Source organism: Anolis sagrei, chromosome X, assembly GCF_037176765.1.
Source record: "Anolis sagrei isolate rAnoSag1 chromosome X, rAnoSag1.mat, whole genome shotgun sequence".
NCBI lineage: Eukaryota > Metazoa > Chordata > Lepidosauria > Squamata > Dactyloidae > Anolis > Anolis sagrei.
The window spans coordinates 98613561-98634710 of NC_090034.1; the positions used below are offsets into that span (position 1 = coordinate 98613561).

The window sequence follows — 21150 nt, forward strand, 5'->3', positions numbered from 1 at the left end:
GGCTTGGGAAAAGTTGCTCTTTGGCCTGTTGTTTCATATCTTTTGCTTGCTTTACACTGCAGCTCCCCAAATACCCCTGAATATAGTTCCGGGAGTTATAGTCCAACCTAGTACCATTTCCAACTCTGCGCATGGGTTGGAAAAAGTTACTTTTTGGCCTGTTGTTTCATATCCTGTGCTTGTTGTGTGCTGCAATTCCCAAATACCCCCTGAATATAGTTCTGGGAGTTATAGTCCAACCAAGTACCATTTCCAACTCTGCGAATGGCTTGGGAAAAGCTACTTTTTGGCCTTTTGTTTCACATCCTTTGCTTGTTTTGCGCTGCAACTCCCCAAATCCCCCTGAATATAGTTCTGGGAGTTATAGTCCAAACAAATACCATTTCCAACTCTGCAGATGGCTTGAGAAAAGTTGCTCTTTGGCCTGTTGTTTCATATCCTTTGCTTGTTTTGCGCTGCAGCTCCCCAAATCCCCCTGAATATAGTTCTGGGAGTTATAGTCCAACCAAGTACCATTTCCAACTCTGCGAATGGCTTGGGAAAAGCTACTTTTTGGCCTTTTGTTTCACACTCTTTGCTTGTTTTGCACGACAACTCCCCAAAACCCCCTGAATATAGTTCTGGGAGTTAAAGTCCAACCAAGTACCATTTCCAACTCTGATTAGCTTGGGAAAAGCTACTTTTTGGCCTTTTGTTTCACACTCTTTGCTTGTTTCGCACTACAACTCCCCAAAAAACCCCTGCATATAGTAGTGGGAGTTATAGTCCAACTAAGTACTACTCTGCACTACATTTACCCACTTTTTAATGGGACAGCAGCCCTTTTTTTGGCATCATTAAGGCCTGGCCTACTTTGGATGATGTCATGGGCAATGTTTTCCTTGCCAGCTTACATAACCTAAACGAGATCTCAATTTAAGAACACGAAAAATGGGCTAAGAACTTAATTTAGGGTCTCAGCTAATGATTATAGCTTTGGGGAGCTGAACCTAAGGGCGTTTGGGAAAGAGTGGCGATGGTTCCTAATCTCTGGCCCCTTTTAGGTTTTCGTACTTCAACTCCCAGAAACCTCAGCTACGTCGGTTGAGGGCCGAGAATTGTGGGAAATGAAGTTTAAAGGGGTGAGTGGGGAGGAGGATGGGCCTTAGCCAATCGGGATGCTTTTTATAGATCGACCCACATGCTAAGCCCAATCGCAGCGGGTCTTTCTTAGCCGGGGGGCAAGGAGGGAAAGGGCTCGTCCAATGGGCAGCGTTCCCCCCTGGAGGGCTGGCCAATGGGGAGTGCCGGCGCGCGGCGGCGAGGGCGGGGCGGCGGAGGGCGGGATGGCGGCCATTTTGAGCCGGGTCCGGAGCGGGGACGGAGCGGGAGGCCATGGATGTGAGGCGGCTGCGCGTCAACGAGCTGAAGGAGGAGCTCGGCCGCCGCGGCCTCGACACCCGGGGCCTCAAAGCCGAGCTGGCCGAGCGGCTGCAGGCCACGCTGGAGGAGGAACGCCTCGGAGGGACGTGCCCGGAGCCCTTTTCGGACGGACACTGTAAGCTCCTGAAGCGGGTGGGCCTAGGCCAGGCTTAGGCCAACTTGGGCCCTCCAGGTGGTTTGGACTTCAACTCCCACCATTCCTAACGGCCTCAGGGGGAAAAGGAAAGGTCCTGAGGCCGTTAGGAATGGTGGGAGTTGAAGTCCAAAACACCTGGAGGGCCCAAGTTGGCCCATACCTGGCCTAGATTACTACTCCTACCAGGGGGTTGTAGTCCAGCCCACTTAGAAGGCCCTCTATCACTCCCACCCCTGCTTTATGTTCACTTCATATTTTATTTCATATTATATTTTTTTCATAGACTTCCCAAACACACCATTCATTTCATTGATTTATACCCATGCTTTCTCTCTCCATGTGGAGATTCAGAACGGCTCACAATCAAAAACATTACAGCTTCAGATATTATTATTATTATTATTATTATTATTTGTACCCCACTAGCATCCCCTGAAGGACTCGATGCGGCTTACACAGGCCAAGGCCTCAAAACACAACATAACAATACACAACCTAAAGCAAATTAAAAACAGTTAAAGCAATATTAAACAATTTTATACTTGTGCATTGTATACTATGGTCAACAGTGCTGGTGGGCTCCATAGTATTGATTTTTATGACAGACTGCTGGCTGTTGGACCCCGGGCCGGACTTTGGACATGCCTGCTTTACACCATAAAGATTTCACCTCACTTTCTGTCCCCGTGAGAATTGGATTTTGAAAAATTTGACTTGTTGTGGAAACAAGGATTGGGGATAAAGCTTCAGTGGAGACCCCTTTTCCCCATGATAATTCTTTCAGGAGTGAATTGTCCTTCCTAGAAGTAGATTTCTTTCACTTTCTGTTTTCTCGTCGTTCCCCCACCCCCCTTTTTTTTACTGGCCACCAGGTTGGTCTCTTGTTCCTTTGCCCCTATTCTTGAGTCAGATATTTGTAACTCTGAGACTGTCTGTACTTCAGATTTCTGGAGAAGAGATGCTCTAACTGTACTGATTGCCAGAGCAGTGGTAATTGCTTTCAGTGGCCCTCAAGGTGATATTGGAAAGCGACTCCCCGAGGCATCCAGAGCTAAGAGGAAGAAGGATGGGCAATGCAGTCTAGAAACATCTGGAGGAGGCACAAGTTACCCACCCTTCTCAATGGGACAGAAATGGTCTCTTCTCTCTGTTTTATTTGTAAACAGCCTCTTGCTAGAGATTGCTGTTTTTCTGATACAGCCGCATATAATATTTGCTTCTGGTATTGATCTTCTATGAGAAATATAGCACATCTCAGTGTTTCAGCTCCATTCTGCAAGTCTCTGGACACATCTACACTAATCATGTAATGCAGTTCCACACTGATAATTGAAAAAAGTGTTTTCACTATCCAGATGATTATATTCTGGAATCAGTTTATGGCCTGGATTGTGATTACATCAGAGCATAGATTAAGGGGTTTCTTTCTTGTGCTTTTGTAGGAGTTTGTTGTTTGAAGCTAGCTTTGAACTGTATTAAATAGTGTAGATGGGGCCTTTGCCTCTCTGCCTTAGAAGATGGCAAGGGTTCCTGTTGCTAATTGATTCCCAGTTTTCATATTGATCCTCTCAGCTTTCCTAACGTTTTCTTAAGGCTGTCTTAAAATCCATGTGGTTTCAGGAGGCACGCTAAAATGATGGACAAAGACCACATTTAGTAACTAAAAGGTATTGTCTGTAAATGTATGGCTGATGTCTCTGACATTGACACTGGTTAAATTTTCTCTAAGAACGCTAGCTTTGCCTTGGATAGTAAGAAAAGTACTTGCTCTTGACTTTCTTGTTTGCTAACACTCCTCCTAAGACTTGTTATTTTGTAAAATCTGTAGCATGTTTTCTGCTTAGTAGTATCCATGCAACATTGGGGAAGCATACAACCGTTTAATAGTCATTCAAACAAATGTATTTTACCTCTTGCAGATCAAGACACTTTCCCTCAAGGTAGTCCTATATTATATTTTCTGGGGCCTTGGAATAACCCTTTGCCTTAGGGATGGGGTAGTATTTTCCTAATTGTTATTTCCAAACTTCATTGGGATTGTAGGAGATAATCTATCTTGATGTATTCAGAGAAACAGTATGTGAATAGGACAGATTTTTCTCCCTGGATATCCTGATATCCTGTGTGTGGTGGCCTTTTCTGGGAAAACTTTTCAGATATAAATACATCGACTCTCCCATATCATGCACCAGGAAAAATAATTGTTTTCGGCTGCAGATATTAACTAAACCTAGTTCTGGTTGAAATGCTAAGCCTGAATGATCTCATTGTCACCAGAATTTACCATTAGATGTTAGGAAATACAGAAGCATGCACTTTCCCCTTCAAAATGGCATTTGGGATGGAATAGTGACATTAATCTGTGTTCTTGTATTTTCTGTTTCAAGATGGCCTCGATGACAATGATCACCAGAACAACCTGCATGGATACCAGTCTTTTGAACAATGCAACATTAAGCAGGAGGAGGAATCCGGGTACGAAAGGGTACCTCTAGACCCAGACCCTCCTGGCTTACATTCAGGTACAATCAGACACATTGAAAATGTTTCGCCTTTGCACACAAGCTGATGATTTGAGATTAGCTTTTTTGTGGATTTAATACAAAAGTTTTGAAGGGTGCCAACAATATCTCTTTTTTCTTGTTTGCAGTCTTTTTGGGTTGAGTGACTAATGGGCATTCAAAGCTTTGTTCTATTATTGGCCAAATACTCACTCTCGAGCCATACATTGATCTTCTATTGTCTCTTATTATAGCCTAGATGGATGGTATCTGTTTAATTGGGCAGAGGCAAGGAGTTGCTTTTAGATATCATTTGTACTGAGGCTAGTCCTGGACCTTTTTTCTGGGGTGATCTTACTGTTATTTTGCTTCTGTTTAAGTTATGCCCTTGATTGAGACCTGCTGATTTCTTGCTGTAGAATTTAATGGGACCTGTGTCAATCTCTGCATGCTTGCCCTTTAGTTGGCATACCCATGCTGTGATCATGGAATGGTGCACAACATAGGGAGAAAATGGCAGGAATTTGTAATTTGTATAGGCTAAGGAGTGGCACAGTGTGGTTTCTAAATGATATCGGATGGCACCTCTCTGCATCTCTTACCATTAAACTGTGCTGTTTACACGAGATGCATTTCAGCAATATTTGGGGCCCATGCAGATACAAGTTGTCAATCATTTCAATTCTAGATCTAGGTCCCAGTGAGCTAAGTATCCTTGTAAACCCATAAGCCGAAGCTCTCTTTGGCAGTGTCTTAAATGATTGTTGTTAGAGACAAGTCACTTGGGAAATTGAGAGTTAAATAGGACATCTGTTGGGATTAAGGCAACGGTTCCGCCTTCTTGTAATGAGCTGCAGAAGTTGTTTAGATGTGTGCTTTCTTTAAGCCATGTGAAGGCTTGAATGTTGCCCTGCACATTCAGTTATTTGGGGCCCTCAGCTCCCAGAAGCCCTATCCAGCTTGTTCAATGGCCAGGAATTCTGGAAGCTGAAATCCAAAACAACTGGAGGGCCGCAAACTGTGCAGGCATGTGTACCTTCCATTTTGGGACTTCTTGTTTACTGTATATAGTCATCTATACATCTAGACATTTCAGTCAAAAATTGACCCAAAAAACCTGGGTCAACTTACCCGCAGGTCAGTGTGAGTACTGTACCTTAATTCTTATCCAAAAGAGAATCATCCCTTCGTCTGAGTAGAATGACAAAAGACTAGAGCTTAGTCCACCTCAGCTTAAAAGAACGATCGACCCCCTTTGCTGTACTGTTATTTCTGGCCTTTTTGAAAGCCTAGATGACAAAATGGCAGCAGTGGCCAAGGGTGGCTGGCTCCCTGCAATGGCATTGGTGCTTTCCTCGCTCCATTGAATGACCTTCAACTTATCCTCCAGTCATGTTAAAATGTATAATTCTAGCCCGCAGAACATGCTCTTGACTTATATATGACGTTGACTTGCACACAAGGGTGTATGGGTTTTTTAATGTGATGTGTTATGCTTGATTGCAGAAATGAAGACAGAATTTAAACAAGAGGATCCCATCCCGGGCTACAATATGAGTTATGGTGCTCCTTCTGGACCCCCTCCTAACTACAATAGTTCACAGTCTGGCTACAATGCACCACCTTCCAATTATGGCATGTCTGATTCATCTCAATCCTGGCAGCAACAGCAGCAATACCAACAGGGCCGTAAAAGGCCATTTGAAGAGTCACGGGGCCGTGGTTATTACGAACATCGAGACGATAAGAGGTGCGTTCAGTCACGTTTTTGTGGATCATGTCTTCTGTTACATGTTCCCATTTCTCCAGAGTTAATGAGGAAGATGTAGGTTTGTCACATTTGGAAGCTAAGCCTTGGCAGGGTCTTCTAATACCAATAGAAAATATATGTTTTGGCACGTTTCTGTCTCAGAAATAGATTCTTACTCTCTGTGGGTTTTAGTAATTCAGAAAAGTTTCAAATTATAGTGAACATTAGGGGTATATACTTGCTGTTTGGTGATACTTCAGTTTTGTATGCTAAAATAGATATTTGTTAACTGCAAATAATGAAATTTCCATACTATAGTTGCACAGAGCTATTTTGGTTACTTGCCTGTAGACATTTGCTTATCAGCTGTAATATTATGAGACAGCAGCCTAAAGAATTTAATGAGAGATCCAAAGTTGATTTGCAATAGCGTTCTTAATCACCCAGTGTGGGAATGGGTTTCCATGCATTTTCTGATCTTTGTGAACTTGTATACTTGCCTTGCAAATGATCTAATTAAATGGATTTATGGGTCCTGTATTTGTATTCTCTCTTTCAGAGGCCGATCTCCTCAGCCACCTGCTGAAGATGATGAAGACAATTTTGATGACACTCTGGTGGCCATTGATACATGTGAGTTGTGGGGATCTCTCTCTTATCTGACCTTGTTAACTTGCATTGCAGAAGGGTGTGATAACTCAACCCCCCCCCCCCCCCGCTGTCTTACTTTCTATTTTCTTCAAGGATCTAGCTGTCATGATGTGTTAAGATGGGTGGCAGCGGTTTCAGGGGAATGTTTGGCATATTGTTGATTACTATCAGAAGCAACAAATGAAAGAAACGACAAGAGGAACTGTAGGATTACTGAGACATAGTCCTCCCAAATAAATAGCCTCAAGGATTTAGTCTCGGACTTTGTGTGCCCTTTGGGAAGCTGTAGGATCTTCTGTTACTGAAGCAACAAGCTGGGTGGAAGTCTAGATTCTTTATGTTATCCAGAGGTGGAGGCAGCTAAGGAACACAACATGTTCAACAAAATTGTGGATAGGGCATGAATTTTGGAGGCCATATCTGTCTCCTTCCTCAATTTTTCAAAATAAGTGTGCAGTCATTCATGGCTAAACAGACCCAAAAGTCCAAGAAGTAGCACAATTTCAATCTGAGCCAGTTCATGCACATTTTTTGAAGTTTAAGAATTTGTTCAACCCCTCCCCCAAATGGTATTGGAAGTAGTGTTTTACAGGCGTTGTGCTTTGTCACTTTCAATACGAGAAGCTCTTCCCTGTCTCTCTTCCCTTGTTAATCGGTAGCCCCTCGGTTGAGTTTTGAGCTTTTCAGTAGGAGTCCAGGAGGCAAGGATTAAGAAACTGGTGAATGACTTCTGACACCTTTTCCTCGGCTTCAGAGGAAAGCAGTGGCAAACCCCTTGTAAACCAATTTTTCCAGGAAATCCTTATGATAGGTTTGCCTTAGGGCTGCCATAAGTCAGAAACAACTTCCACACACAACAACAGTTGTGCTGTGTGGAATGTTCTTGACATCTCTGATATTTACATTATGTATCTCTGCTGGAATGCTCTTCTACCTTTCTTTGACCCCTTCCTTGCCTTTGCCTTTTCAGATAATTGTGATCTACATTTTAAAGTAGCTCGTGACCGATACAGTGGCTACCCTCTGACCATCGAAGGGTTTGCTTTCCTCTGGTCAGGTGCGCGAGCCACATACGGGGTGCGCCGTGGGCGGATCTGCTATGAAATGAAGGTAAAGGGGCCTATTTCTCCACTGCCTAGATGTGATGTTTGTAAAGTAAGCAGAGATTCAGAGGATTTAATTTGAAATGTTTGCACAGATGTAATGTAGCTGCTGCTGTTGAGAGTTAAAGATGTTTGTGTCACCTCCATGAGTTCTCCACTCCAGAAATATGTGAGGCTGCCCTGAGTCCCTCTTGTGGGGAGAAGGGCGGGATAGAAGAATATGAAAGAAATAAATAATAAATAAGAACAAGGAATGTCTCCTTTTGTATTTTCTGAAAATAGGCATGTTTTGATTTTGCTCCTCTGCTTGCTAAAATTTGTTCAGTGCCAGTTACACTTTCTACTTATAGGTAGCTGTAATTCATTCTGTGGTCAAGTTTACTTCTCAATTACAAATTCTTATTGTAAGAAACTCACTTCAAAAATCAGCATAGCCTTTTCTGGGAAGCCCTTTAAAGCTGTCATTGATAAAGGCTATTTCTTAGTAACTCCTTCTTCCCAGAGTCCCTGTTTTGGGGGGCAGAAGGAAGGATATAAATAAATAATTGCAGTGGCAGTGGCAAAACCCTTGTAAACAAATCTTTCCAGGAAAACCTCATGATAAGTTTGCCTTAGTGCTGCCATACAACGTCAACACACAACAACAGTTATCTTTATATTGTGGCTACAGAATCTTTCCTGACTAGGTCCCTGTCCTTTGTCCCCAGATCAATGAAGAGATCTCTGTCAAGCACCTTCCTCCCACGGAACCTGATCCTCATGTTGTGCGTATTGGCTGGTCACTGGACTCATGCAGCACCCAGTTAGGTATGAGAGACAATAGCCAATGAATTTGGCAGACCTAGTTCTTTTTTTAGTACAGACTCATCTCCACATTAACAGGGGAGACATCCCGGAACATTGTGTGGATAATACGGAACTATGGATAATAGCACACACTATTGAAATGAAGGACCTCTGACCCAAGAATGCCATAGAGCAGTAGTGTCAAACTTGTGGCCCTCCAGGTGTTTTGGACTTCAACTCCCAGAAATTCTTTGCTATTGGACAAGCTGACTAGGGCTGGGAGTTGGAGGCCCAAACATCTGGAGGGCCACAAATTTGACAACTCTGCCATAGAGTCATGCTGGAGGACCTAGCAAATGCTTGAAGAGGACATATGTTGTTGAATGTAGATAATGAAATTGTGTGTACCACTTCTGCAGATATGAGGGTCATGCATATTTGGAAAGACTGAGCAACACATCTGAAAAATCCCTGTGTCTGGTAGTCACTTCCCCTAACTGTTTTATGTCATACTAAAAATGCCTATAAGAAAGATCTTAGGATCTGGGTTGCTAAGTGTGAGTGGAGAAAATCCAGGAACCATTTAAAAGGTTTAAATCAGCACTTTGAATTAGGTCTAAACTTAGAGGCTACTAGAGCATGGACGAGTGTAAAAATGCTGTCTGTGGCCATTGTTGGTCGACTAGCTTCAGGTGATAAAAGGCACTTTGTGATACTGAAAATCCTCTTTCCCTCTAACGCTGGCCTCTTCAACCTGCAGCCCTCCAGGCATTTTTGGACTTCAGCTCCCAGAATTCCTGACCATTGAACAAGCTGGCTAGGGGTTATAGGAGTTGTAGGCCCAAACACCTGGAGGGCTGCAGGTTGAAAAGGCCTGCTGTAACAGCAGTGTTTGTTTGTTCCATTAGGCGAAGAGCTTTTCTCCTACGGCTATGGGGGCACTGGAAAGAAATCTACTAATTGCAAGTTTGAGAATTATGGCGAATGCTTTACTGAGAATGACATAATCACTTGCCTTCTGGTGAGTTCGATGTGTAGTATTCTGGGAGTTACCATTCTATTTTCATAAACGAATTGTGTGTTACAGTACTGGTTTAGGATAATACCGAGGCCAGTAATGTTTGCATAGGGTCTTCAAACAGTTCTTGGGGAAAACACCAAATTTTCAGGCACTTGACATGCCATCGTAATGTGTAACCTTGCTGTCGTTTTGTGCTCTGAATTGTAGGACGAGTGGGCTTATTAACAAAAGGTCCTCCTCATAAATGTACACCAGAGTAACTTAGTAGCGTGAGCCAGCACCAGTAGCTGAAAGTGATAAAAAGAACAAAAAACACAGAGACCAATGTTATATCTTCCGTAGAAGGCTTTTCTTTGTAGTAAAATCATATATTTGAATTATTTACAATAACAAGGTTTCTGCAACGCAAATAAAATCCTTGATACTTCCTTCTTTGTTTCCATGATGGGCTTCTTCCTCATGAGGATAAACAACTTCTAGCTTTGCTCTCACAAAGCTTCCTCTCAGACCAGACTGACACAGGAGCTTCACACAGTAGCTTTACACACGAGGCCTTCAAACTGGAGCTTCTGTCACCGAAGCTTCTTACACCAGGCCTTCTCATATTCTGCCTTCTCATAATAATAAAAAAAACCCCAAATATTTGTTTTCGCTTCCTCGCCTTCTCATAAACTAAGGCCTCCCTCACACTGAGGCCTCCTCACAGACTGAGACTTTTCTCCCACTGAGGTTTACCTCAGACTGAGTTGTTACTAAGCAACAGGCCATGCCTGCTTCTATTGAACCACAGCTTCTCTGAGTCACTGTATCCATTTAATCCTTTCCGTGCTTGGCTCACATTTTTATAACCAAAAATACCTAGTTAATTTTTAATTTTTCTGACATGAATGTGGTGCCCTGGCTAAATTACTCTATCCTTGTTCTTAGGACTTTGAGTGTGGTGATGACATTGAGATGTCTTTCATGAAGAATGGGAAGTGGCTGGGGGTGGCCTACCGGCTGCGGAAGGACATCCTAGGCGGCCAAGCACTCTTTCCTCACGTCCTGGTGAAGAACTGCGCCATTGAGTTCAACTTTGGTCAGAGGGAGGACACCTTCTTTCCCGTTCCACCGGGTTTCACCTTCATTCAGCACCTTCCACTCTCAGAGCGAGTTCGAGGGACAATTGGACCAAAGAACAAAGGAGAATGTGAAGTATGTGAAGAATGTTGCTTATGTTTTGGTTTTATTTTTGCTGTAATATGTTGCCCGGGCTTGGCCCCATGTAAGCTGCTCCGAGTCCCCGTTGGGGAGATGGTGGCAGGGTATAAATTAAGTTTATTATTATTATTAAGTAGGTACTGCAGGAAAGGAGGTGGCATTGGCTGATCTCATGACTGAAAGCTAAGCTACCTTGTGTGATGATGCACACCTCTTATTTTGAGGGCTTAAAATGTGTACCTGGCTGACTTAATGTGTCTTTCAGATCTTGATGATGGTGGGGTTACCTGCTGCTGGGAAGACCACGTGGGCCATTAAACATGCTGCAGCCAACCCGGGCAAGAAATACAACATTCTGGGAACAAATGCTATCATGGACAAAATGAAGGTATGATATTAACCCGCTGCACATTCTCCAGACCAGTTGTTGGAAGCATTTACTTTTCTTCTCATCAGCCGTGTCTTTTCTTCAGGTAATGGGGCTTCGACGCCAACGGAACTATGCTGGCCGTTGGGACGTTCTCATCCAGCAAGCGACGCAGTGCCTGAACCGCCTCATCCAGATTGCAGCGCGGAAAAAGCGTAACTACATCCTGGATCAGGTACTGAGCTTTTCCGGCCTTGTAGGTTTTTGTGATTTCTTTTGAAGGGTAAGGAGTCATACAACAAGCCACAGATTTCCAAACCCCATTATCAGGCCTATAAATAATAATAATAATAATAATAATAATAATAATAATTATTATTATTATTATTATTATTATTATTATTTAGAGTATTTGTATACTGCTTTTCTCACCCTCAAAGCGGTTTACACATAAGTAATGGCAAAATTCCATGCCAGTAAAAACAATTACAATTATACACTACAATTAGAAATAAATCAAATTAAAAACAATACATCCACAAGCAATGTGTTCTTCCTTGACAAAGAAAGGGTCTGTCAATTGAACTGAGACAAGTGTTTTTGTTAAATCGACTTTCTAGACCTCAACTCGGCCTCCAAGAAATACACATCTAAGCAGATGGATTACAAACTCCTCTTCTGCTTCCTTGTTTAAGTTCCCTAAAGCTGTTTCTCTGGCTTCTCCTTCAAAATATACATCGTCCCTTTCCTGCACAAAGAAGACTCTGTTCCTGCTCTCCTGGCATCCCTAGAGGTCTCATTTGAATTGAAAAAAGCTGGTGTGCATTTATTGCTTTTAGCCCGCGAAAGTGGCAAGAAAGGTGGGTTAGTTGTCAGTGAATGGCTCTCAAAGAAGTGTACACACAGCCCCTGCTCGACACACGTCCTTTGGATCTGTGGGTAAACAGAGAGCTAGTCTAGCCTTCTCCATGGTTTGGGGGGTTGTTACGCCACTTAGGAAGAACGCAAACTTGACAAGTAACGACCAGTTTCTTTGCCTCTTCTTTGTCACCATTGTTAGACAAATGTTTATGGATCTGCCCAGAGACGAAAAATGCGCCCTTTTGAAGGTTTCCAACGCAAGGCTATTGTTATTTGTCCCACGGACGAGGACTTAAGAGATCGAACAATAAAGCGCACTGATGAGGAGGGGAAGGATGTGCCCGATCATGCAGTGTTAGAAATGAAAGGTAGGATTCTAGAAAACAAAAACTGACACACATGCAACACAAGTGATAAAGGGCAAAACCCGGTGTGATTGTGTGTATAGTTTTAGTCTTCGTAGTTCTCCATTTGTCTTCCTTTCACCTCTTTTGTCCCATAGTTATCACTTCCTCTTTGCCCGTCTAAAATTGCCATAAATAACCCTCCATGTCCCTTTGCAAATAAGTACTTACGATGTACTGAAGCTGTGTTTACTGCCAAAGGAAAAATATTGGGCTCCCCTCTAAATCAGTTGTGTTCAGTCTGTTATGCAGCAAGATGTAGATCAGTTCTTCCCAAACTCTGGTTTTTCATGTTTTTGGACATCAGTTCCCAGAAACCTAAGCTGCCTTAACCAACGATGAGGAATTCTGGAAGCTGAAGACCAAAACACCAGGAGGGCTAGAGATTAGGAAAATTAACTTAGATTCGCTGAAAGCGGAGTCCACCACTTGTTAATTTGCTTCTAATCTTGATGCATGTTCTGTTAAATTTAGTAGAATATACTTTGGGAATAGGGGAGAAAAAAGAAAGTCTGGTGGTCCTTTCCAGAGGGAAAACCTTTGTTGCAACACACACCCGGGTCGTCCTTGTCAATGTGGCATGCTTCCTGAACTGGAGACAGAGGCAGACAAAATCTTGGAGGCCTCTGTGTGAATCTTGTGTTATCAAGAACAGGAAGATCCCAGCAGCCTCCAGGACTCAAAAGGTTCCTGTTTGGCACTAAGAATTTGGAATATTTTTTCATTATTGATGGGTTTTAAAAAGCTAGATAATTGACATTAAAATGATCACTCTTTCCTTGGTTTCTGGCTGGTTAGATCAGGGGTCCTCAAACTTAGGCCCGGGGGCCAGATACGGCCCTCCAAGCTCATTTGCCCGGCCCTCGCTCAGGGTCAACCTAAGTCTGAAATGACTTGAAAGCAAACAACAATAACAACAACAATTCAATCTCATCAGCCAAAAGCAGGCCCACACTTCCTATTGAAATACTAATAAGTTTATGTTTGTTAAAATTGTTCTTCATTTTAATTATTGTATTGTTTTTAAGTGTTTTTTGCACTACAAATAAGATACGTGCAGTGTGCATAGGAATTCATTCAAGGTTTTTTCAAATTATAATCTGGCCCTCCAACAGTTTGAGGGACCCTGGGTTAAATTAATGAGAGCTAGTTGGTTTGGGAAGCAATGTTTGTTGCCGTTATGTATGTAGGACAGGGAAGACTGGGATGTTAGGCATGACTTGCATCTCTTCCAGCTCTGTTGCTACAGCAATCTAATATCTTCAGTGTGTTTTGAACTACAGCCATCATGATATGTCTTGTTGTAGTTCAGCACATCTGGGAAGCCTTGTGTGTGGAGCTGAGAAATACATTGATTCCCCTTGGCTAAAAGGAAAGAAAAAGTATCTCCCATAAACTAATGTGTGTCCCTCAAGATGCCTCTCACTCCTTGTTCCTCCCACTCATTCCTTTTTTCTCCTGTTCTCTTACATCTTTTCCTGGAGCCCTGGAAGAAAGTCCCATCCCCTTTGTTCTTTCTGCTTCCTCTTCCCCAGCCACTGATGTTTTCCCCTTTTCTTCTTCTCTTGTCAGCTAACTTTGCCTTGCCAGAAGCAGGCGATTTTCTCGACTCCGTCATCTATATTGAGTTGCAGCGGGATGAAGCAGAGAAGCTGGTGAGACAGTACAACGACGAAGGCAAGAGGGCTGGCCCGCCACCGGAAAAGCGCTTTGACAACCGGGGTGGCGGCGGAGGAGGCGGCTTCCGTGGGCGAGGAGGAGGTGGAGGCGGAGGAGGAGGAGGCGGCGGCAACTTCCAACGCTTTGATAACCGAGGCCCACCAGTTGGCAACCGAGGGGGCTTCCAGAACCGTGGAGGTGGCGGTGGAGGACCTGGAGGTGGTGGAGGTGGGCCTGGAGGTGGCTTCAGAGGAGGCGGAGGATCTGGTGGAGGAGGAGGAGGACCTGGAGGTGGCGGCGGTGGAGGAGGAGGAGGTAAGGTTCCTACATTGCAACATTGGTGTCTGTATAATACCACCACATATTGAAAGGGATGCTGAGACCCCCCGTGTTAGCCCAAAGCAGCCTAGAAGTAGAAACCCTCAACTTCATCACAAAAGCTGGCCCTATGTAGACATGTTTCTAAACCATGGTTTGTTTTCCTTAATGGATTGGGCATTACATCTGCATACATGTGTTAATGAGTAAAGTTTCTTAACCATAGTTTGTTTTCCTTAATAGGTTGAGCGATAAATCTGTATCTGTGAGAAATAGTTAATGAGTAAAGCGAAGCTAGAAATGAAGGTTTTGTTACATTGGGGATGTTTTTTCAGGGTTATAAGATGGCAACCTGAGGATGTTAAGAGTGTTGATATGGCAGTCTTTCATTCCAACAGAATCTGGATAGTATTTAATGTTTGCTTCCCAGGAACTAAGTCTTGAATCCCTGTGATTACAGAAGAGAGTTAGAATTGTAGGGTGATAATATGACCAGCATAGACCAGCTCTGCCCATGTCCCTTTGCTCAGGAGGTATAGTCGATGCCTTTTCTTCCTCTTTTGTCTCCCTTTGTTTTCTCTCACCTACATTATGATTAAGCATTGCTAACAGTAATTCTTATTCATGGTCTTTGAAATAAAATAATGTATTTTATGATTTTAATTGTTTATTGTTATTGTTTTTATACGGTTTATACTATATGTAATTGTTTTTGACTGTATTTTATCTTGTGGGGCATTGCTTGCCAAATGTGAACCGCCTCGAGTCGCCTCTGGCCTGAGAGGAGCGTTATACAAGTATAGTAAATAAATAAATAATTTAAAAAACTTTAGGTATGGGTACAGACCATAGGGGGGCCCTGGTGGTGCGGCAGGTTAAACTGCTGAGCTGCTGAATTTGCTGACCGAAAGGTTGGCGATTCGAATCCGGGGAGTAGGGTGAGCTACTGCTATTAGGCCTAGCTTCTGCCAACCTAGCAGTTCAAAAACATGCAAATGTGAGTAGATCAGTAGGTACCACTTCTGTGGGATGGTAATAGCGTTCCATGCAGTCATGCTGGCCACATGACCTTGGAGACGTCTATGGACAATGCCAGCTCTTTGACTTAGAAATAGAGATGAGAACTACTCCCAAGAGTTGGACACAACTAGACTTAATGTCAGGGGAAACATTTACCTTTTACATACCATAGACCAGTGGTTCTCAACCTGTGGGTCTCCAGGCTGTTTTTGGCCTTCAACTCCCAGAAATCCTAACAGCTGGTAAACTGGCTTGGATTTCTGGGAGTTGTAGGCCAAAAACATTTGGGGATCCCAGATTGAGAACCACTGCCATAGACTGAGAGCCCTTTATATCACACCATCTAGGTTTGGCATTATTTTGACCTCTCTGATACATCGCCTTCTCTCAGGCTTCAACCGGGGTGGCTACAACCAGAATCGCTGGGGAAGTGGAAACCGAGACAACAACAACAACAACCGAGGAAATTACAACCGGAACAACCAGCCACAGAGCAGTTACAGCCCAGTACGCAACCAGAACACTTACAAGAGCAACAGTAGTAACATGGCTCCTGCACCCCCTGCTCCTGCTCCACCCAGTACTTACAATCAAGGACCACAGGTAAGACGGGGGAACATGATGGGTTCAGTATGGCTTGGAGTTATATATGGTGTGAGGGCCACATCCTCACCCCCGACTTAAACTATGATATAATTGTTGATCTTTTCTTCATCTAAGTAGTAACTATAGCACATAACATGATTCATGGAGCCCCCGGTGGTGCAGTGGGTTAAACCCCTGTGCCGGCAGGACTGAAGACAGACAGGTTGGAGGTTCGAATCCGGGGAGAGGCGGATGAACTCCCTCTATCAGCTCCAGTTCCTCATGCGGGGACATGAGAGAAGCCTTCCACAAGGATGATAAAAACATCAAATCATCCAGGCGTCCCCTGGGCAACGTCCTTGCAGACGGCCAATTCTCTAACACCAGGAGCGACTTGCAGTTTCTCAAGTAGCTCCTGACACAACAAAAAAAAAATCACGATTTATGTGCTTTTGATCAAAGGAACTAATAAGCTAGGTTTATATGGGAATAATAAAGTATGTAATCATTATTGAATTGTGTTTACATGACTTTTTGTTCTTAATTGCACCAAGTTGGATTTAAACAAAAATAACTGGGAAGGTTCTGGCTGAGCTGTCATGTTTATTTGAGAAAGTCCTCTCTGCTGAATTTAGTGGGGCTTAATTGCAAACTTGCAATTCAGTTTCTAAAATAAAGAATTCATTTACCCCACACAGCAAAGCTACAGCCAGTCCTACAGCCCCCCATCCAGCTACAACCAAGGTAGTTACGGAGCTTCGAGCTACAGCTACGGAAACTATGGTGGTTACAGCCAAAGCTATACCCAGCCTCCACCACCACCACCGGCTCCAGCTGCGGCTCCCGCCCCAGCCCCGGTTCCAGCTCCAGCTCCAGCTCCAGCCCCACCGACCTACAATCAGCCCAATTATAACCAGTACCAACAGGTAGGTGAAAGGAAACCCAGTACCATTTCCAGTGTATGTGGCTGTGAAGAGAACTTGCAGAATATTTGCTGCCTTCCCTACCAGTAGAGAAAAACTTGCTCGATTTTATGGTTTTTCAGACCGATGTCTTCTGTGAAAAGATGATGATGTCACTGTAGTAGAAAGATAGTCATTGTGGCATTGCAGCAGGAGTATTGAGCTTAGAAACCCTCGCTTTTATATGTTTACTCAGCTTGACATATGATAATCAAGTGTTGTTTAGGTGAAAATATTGGTTAAGTGAAAACACTATTCTAAAGCTATTTGGAGGGGGGGGGGGCAGTAGCTGAGCATACATCTTGGCCATCAGAGCTGTATCAGAGTTTAGGGCAGTGGTTCTCAACCTGGGGTCCCCAAATGTTTTTGGCCTTCAACTCCCAGAAATCCTAACAGTTGGTAAACTGGCTGGAATTTCTGGGAGTTGTAGGCCAAAAACATCTGGGGACCCCAGGTTGAGAACCACTAGTCTAATGTGTCTTGTCCTGACATAAACTGTTTGTATGGTTTTCGTATGGCATTGCCATGTTTGCTGGAAACTGCCCTGAGTCCCTTCGGGGAGATAGGGAGGAATAATAATAATAATAATAATAATAATAATAATAATAATATTCAGAATACAGAATACAGAATACAGAATACTCAAGTCAATTTGATCAACTTGGGTTATTATTATGGCGCATCTTCATCCCACCCATCTAGCTATGAGAATTTTGAGGAACCCAAAGCCATGAATGGGAAATAAATGAACTGGGCACCACTTGAAAAAAATAGTTACAAGTTTATTTTTTCGGCAATCATGGCATTATTTTAAATAATGGATGAAAATACAGATGAGTGCTTTGGGTTGGGAGGCTTCCACTGCAACTCTTAACCAAATGTGTTTGTTTCTTCCACAGTACAATCAGCAGTGGAACCAATATTATCAAAACCAGAGCCAGTGGCCCCCATACTACGGCAGCTACGACTATGGGAGCTACGCAGGCAACTCGCAGGGAGGCTCCAGCGCCCAGTGAGGACTCCGCATCATTCTTAGAAAGATCACAGCAATGTTCTGCTGTTGGCAAGTTCGTAACTGGATGCTGGGCATTTCTGAGTCTGGGGGAAACCCGGGCGGGAAGTTGTCTGTCTGCCCTTCTTTCCTCTGTCTAGATCTTGAGGTTGGCTGCATTTTTACCTGTACAGATAGAGGCATGTTACGTCCCCTTTGCATCATCCCTCACGAGGATGTTATGCGATTTCTTGTCTCTCCTTGTCAAAGACTCCCCCTCCCCTCTTTTTTTTTTTAATTTTTCCAGTTCTGAACGAAGCTGCCGTGTTTAGCCTCGTGTTCTTGTACTTTTAGTCCAAGATTTCAAACTTCCTGCAGCTTTTGAACCCTCTTAGGATCTTATCACCTCCTTCTCTCTTCCACCATCGTCTCACACAGTTCTGGTAGTGATCCTAAACCCCAAGGTGTTTTGGATACTCTTCCTGCAGTTTGTCATCCACCTGTCTTTGAGGTGTTTTTATCTGTCTTTTTCTGAAAATAACTATTAAAAACAGGAAGGAGAAGAGATTGTTTTATTTTATGGTAACAATGCTTTGTTTTTAGATTTTTTTTCCTGTAACTTTTTACAGTGGGTCAGCAACTGTTAATATTTTCCTCGAGGTAAACCATTCCTTTTGGCTCAGTGCAGGAGAGAAGGAACAAGGGGGGAAACCATCTTAACTGTGTAACTTTTTTATACGATGTCTAAGTTCCTGTAACTTTGCACATGCTTTGTGTTGAGTTGAATTGTAACAGCTTTTTGTATTTGGAGGAAGAAAAAAGAGTGAATATTGAACTTTAAACCATTTGTCATGTGTGTTCTTCCCTCTTTTCAACCCACACATTTTCATCAGTCTCTTGCAATGAAGTACCAGCAAAAGAACTATATTTCTTGAATTGTAGGACACCATTGATTATAAGATGCACCCTAATTTCAGTACCACTATCAACAGAAATACATAAGATACATTTGCAATTCTAAGGTGCACCCTATTTTAGAGATGGTTATATAAGAAAAAAGTGAGTCTTAAATTACTATTATTATTAACTTTATTTGTACCCCGCTAACATCTCCCAAAGGACTCGATGCGGCTTACAAAGGCCAAGGCCTCAATAAAACAACAATATAACAGATACACATAAACCATAAAGCAAATCAAAACATTAAAGCAATAACAGTAAACAGTAAAAACAGTACACGTAGCACAATAGAACTAAGGCCAAGCCAAGTGTAATGGGTACAGATTAAAAAGTGCTGAATATGCCAAGTGCAATATAAGGATATTTGGGTAAGTGCAATGTGCGGACAATCTTAAATCTCTAGTAAAGTGCTTCTGGGACGTGTTGCTGGAGTTTCTTATTCTGGAAAGGCACACCGGAATAGCCAGGTCTTCAAGCTCTTCCTAAAGACTGCCAACGTAGGGGCAGAAAACTATCTTTTTCAGCTATACATTATGTATTTTCCAACTCGCAGTGTTTCCTTTAAAACATTTTAATATCTTTCATTGTACCAATAACCATAATTTTAGAGAGATTCAGAAAATAAATCGGTCAAAATTACAAAAGTCACACAGTTGCAACAGAAGACTTCAGAACAGCCTCCAACTTCTACAATTAGAATTGGAAGAGAGCTCGTGGGCCATCCAGTCCAACCCTATTCCGCCAAGAAGCAGGAAAATTGCATTCAAAGCACTCCCAACAGATGGCCTCCCAGACTGTATAAAAGCCTCCAAAGAAGGAACCTCCATCACACTTTGGGGTGGAGAGTTCCATTGCTGAAGAACTCTCACAGTTAGGAAGTTCTTCCTAATGTTCAGGTAGAATCTCCTTTCTTGTAGTTTGAGTAGCAGAATACAAGCTTGCTTCCTTCTTCCTATTACTTCCCCTTACATATTTATACATGGCCCTCATCATGTCTCCTCTCAGCCTTTTCATCTGCAGGCTAAACATGTCCAGCTCTTTAAGCTCCTCCTCACAGAGTTTGTTATCCAAACCCTTGATCATTTTAGTTGCCCTCCTCTGGACACATTCCAGCTTAAGAGTCCACTTCTTTCAATTGTGGTGCCCTGAATTGGACATCGTGTGATTCCAGGTGTATTCTGACCAAGGCAGAATAGAAGGGTATCATGACTTCCCAGGATCTGGACACTAGACTTCTATTTATGCAGGCCAAAATCTTACTGGCTTTTTTAGCTGTCGCGTCGCATTGTTGGCTCATGTTCACCTTCCTGTCCACCAGGACTCCCAAGATCTTTTTCACGTGTACTGCTGTCAATACTTTTAATTACATTAACAGCATTTGCTAAAATACTAGGCGAACAAAAATGTCAACGTATTCATAGGTTTGGCTGATCCTTTTGAAGGAGGACACCTGTACCAAGAAGAACTCTCAGGAATTACTTGCTGCAGAAAGAGGAATTTATACAGTAAATATTCTCAATAGATTGCCATTAATAATGTCAAGTTAATACAGAAGTCGCTGCTGCATCAAGAGTTTCTGGCATATAGGACTACTTTTTAACCCAGGAAAATCTCAAAGGCAGGGTTGTTTTATATGCCGGGTATCATCTTATAGGCCGGGCGCTGAAACTTCCGAACCAGACTGGAGAATTTCCGGTCGCCGCATATGGTAAGGGGAGCTCAAAAATGGCCACCACCGCATCCCCGCTACATGCAGTGACTGTATGAAAGTAACAAAGGGCGGCACTGTACAAGTACGGTAGAAGAAAATCCACTCACCAGGATTCGTGAAAAGAAGTGACTTAACGCGGTCTGGATGATGAAGTGAGAGGACGCCTCACTGGGAAGGTGTAAGTGAAGGGAAGAAGCAAGCTGCAGGCTGTGAGGAAATTGGCCATCTGCAAGGACGTTGCCCAGGGGATGCCCGGATGTTCTACCATCCTGTGGGAGGCTTCTCTCATAGAGATAGAGTGGTGCTGTGCCCAGAAAAACACGCCTCTTTCACCCATCTGGCCCGCCCTTGTATCCTATTACAGTACCTCCTTCTCTGCCTCTCAGATCTTGCTCCTGAGGACTGCGGTGAAGCGGCGCAGGCACGCATGTGCGAGATCTGAGAGGCAGAGAAGAAAGTGTGGTAATAGGAAAATTACCATATTGAAATCAAATCTGATGTTTTTTAAAATTTTTATTTAGTGTGCTTTGGAGGAGGGGTAATCTTATACAGCAAGTATATCCCAAACTCTATATATTAACAGGAAAAGTTGGGGGTTGTCTTATACGCCTAGTCTTATATGCCAGAAAATATGGTATGTGTTAACAGACCCTCCTTTTTGATTTCACAGCTCTTTTCAGCAATGTGTGGGAAAGCCCTTTTATTCTTCTTTTGGGCCTCTCCTGTAGAAACAGCTAAAAGT

The 21150-nt window shown here is 43.1% G+C and overlaps 2 protein-coding genes across 3 annotated transcripts in view; both read left to right on the forward strand.

Annotated features, from left to right (window-relative positions):
• The window catches only part of AXL (AXL receptor tyrosine kinase), a 315211-nt gene that overhangs the window by 130553 nt on the left and 163508 nt on the right, over positions 1-21150 (forward strand). The window lies entirely within an intron of this gene.
• On the forward strand, positions 1325-18579 carry HNRNPUL1 (heterogeneous nuclear ribonucleoprotein U like 1). The gene is made up of 15 exons (XM_060783583.2): positions 1325-1537; positions 3946-4080; positions 5566-5809; positions 6369-6442; positions 7431-7570; positions 8271-8370; positions 9258-9370; positions 10298-10564; positions 10836-10958; positions 11044-11172; positions 11998-12166; positions 13775-14176; positions 15591-15802; positions 16483-16710; positions 17646-18579. Exons 1-15 carry the CDS (start codon positions 1375-1377, stop codon positions 17760-17762), a joined length of 2616 nt encoding a protein of 871 aa, XP_060639566.2. The 5' UTR covers positions 1325-1374; the 3' UTR covers positions 17763-18579.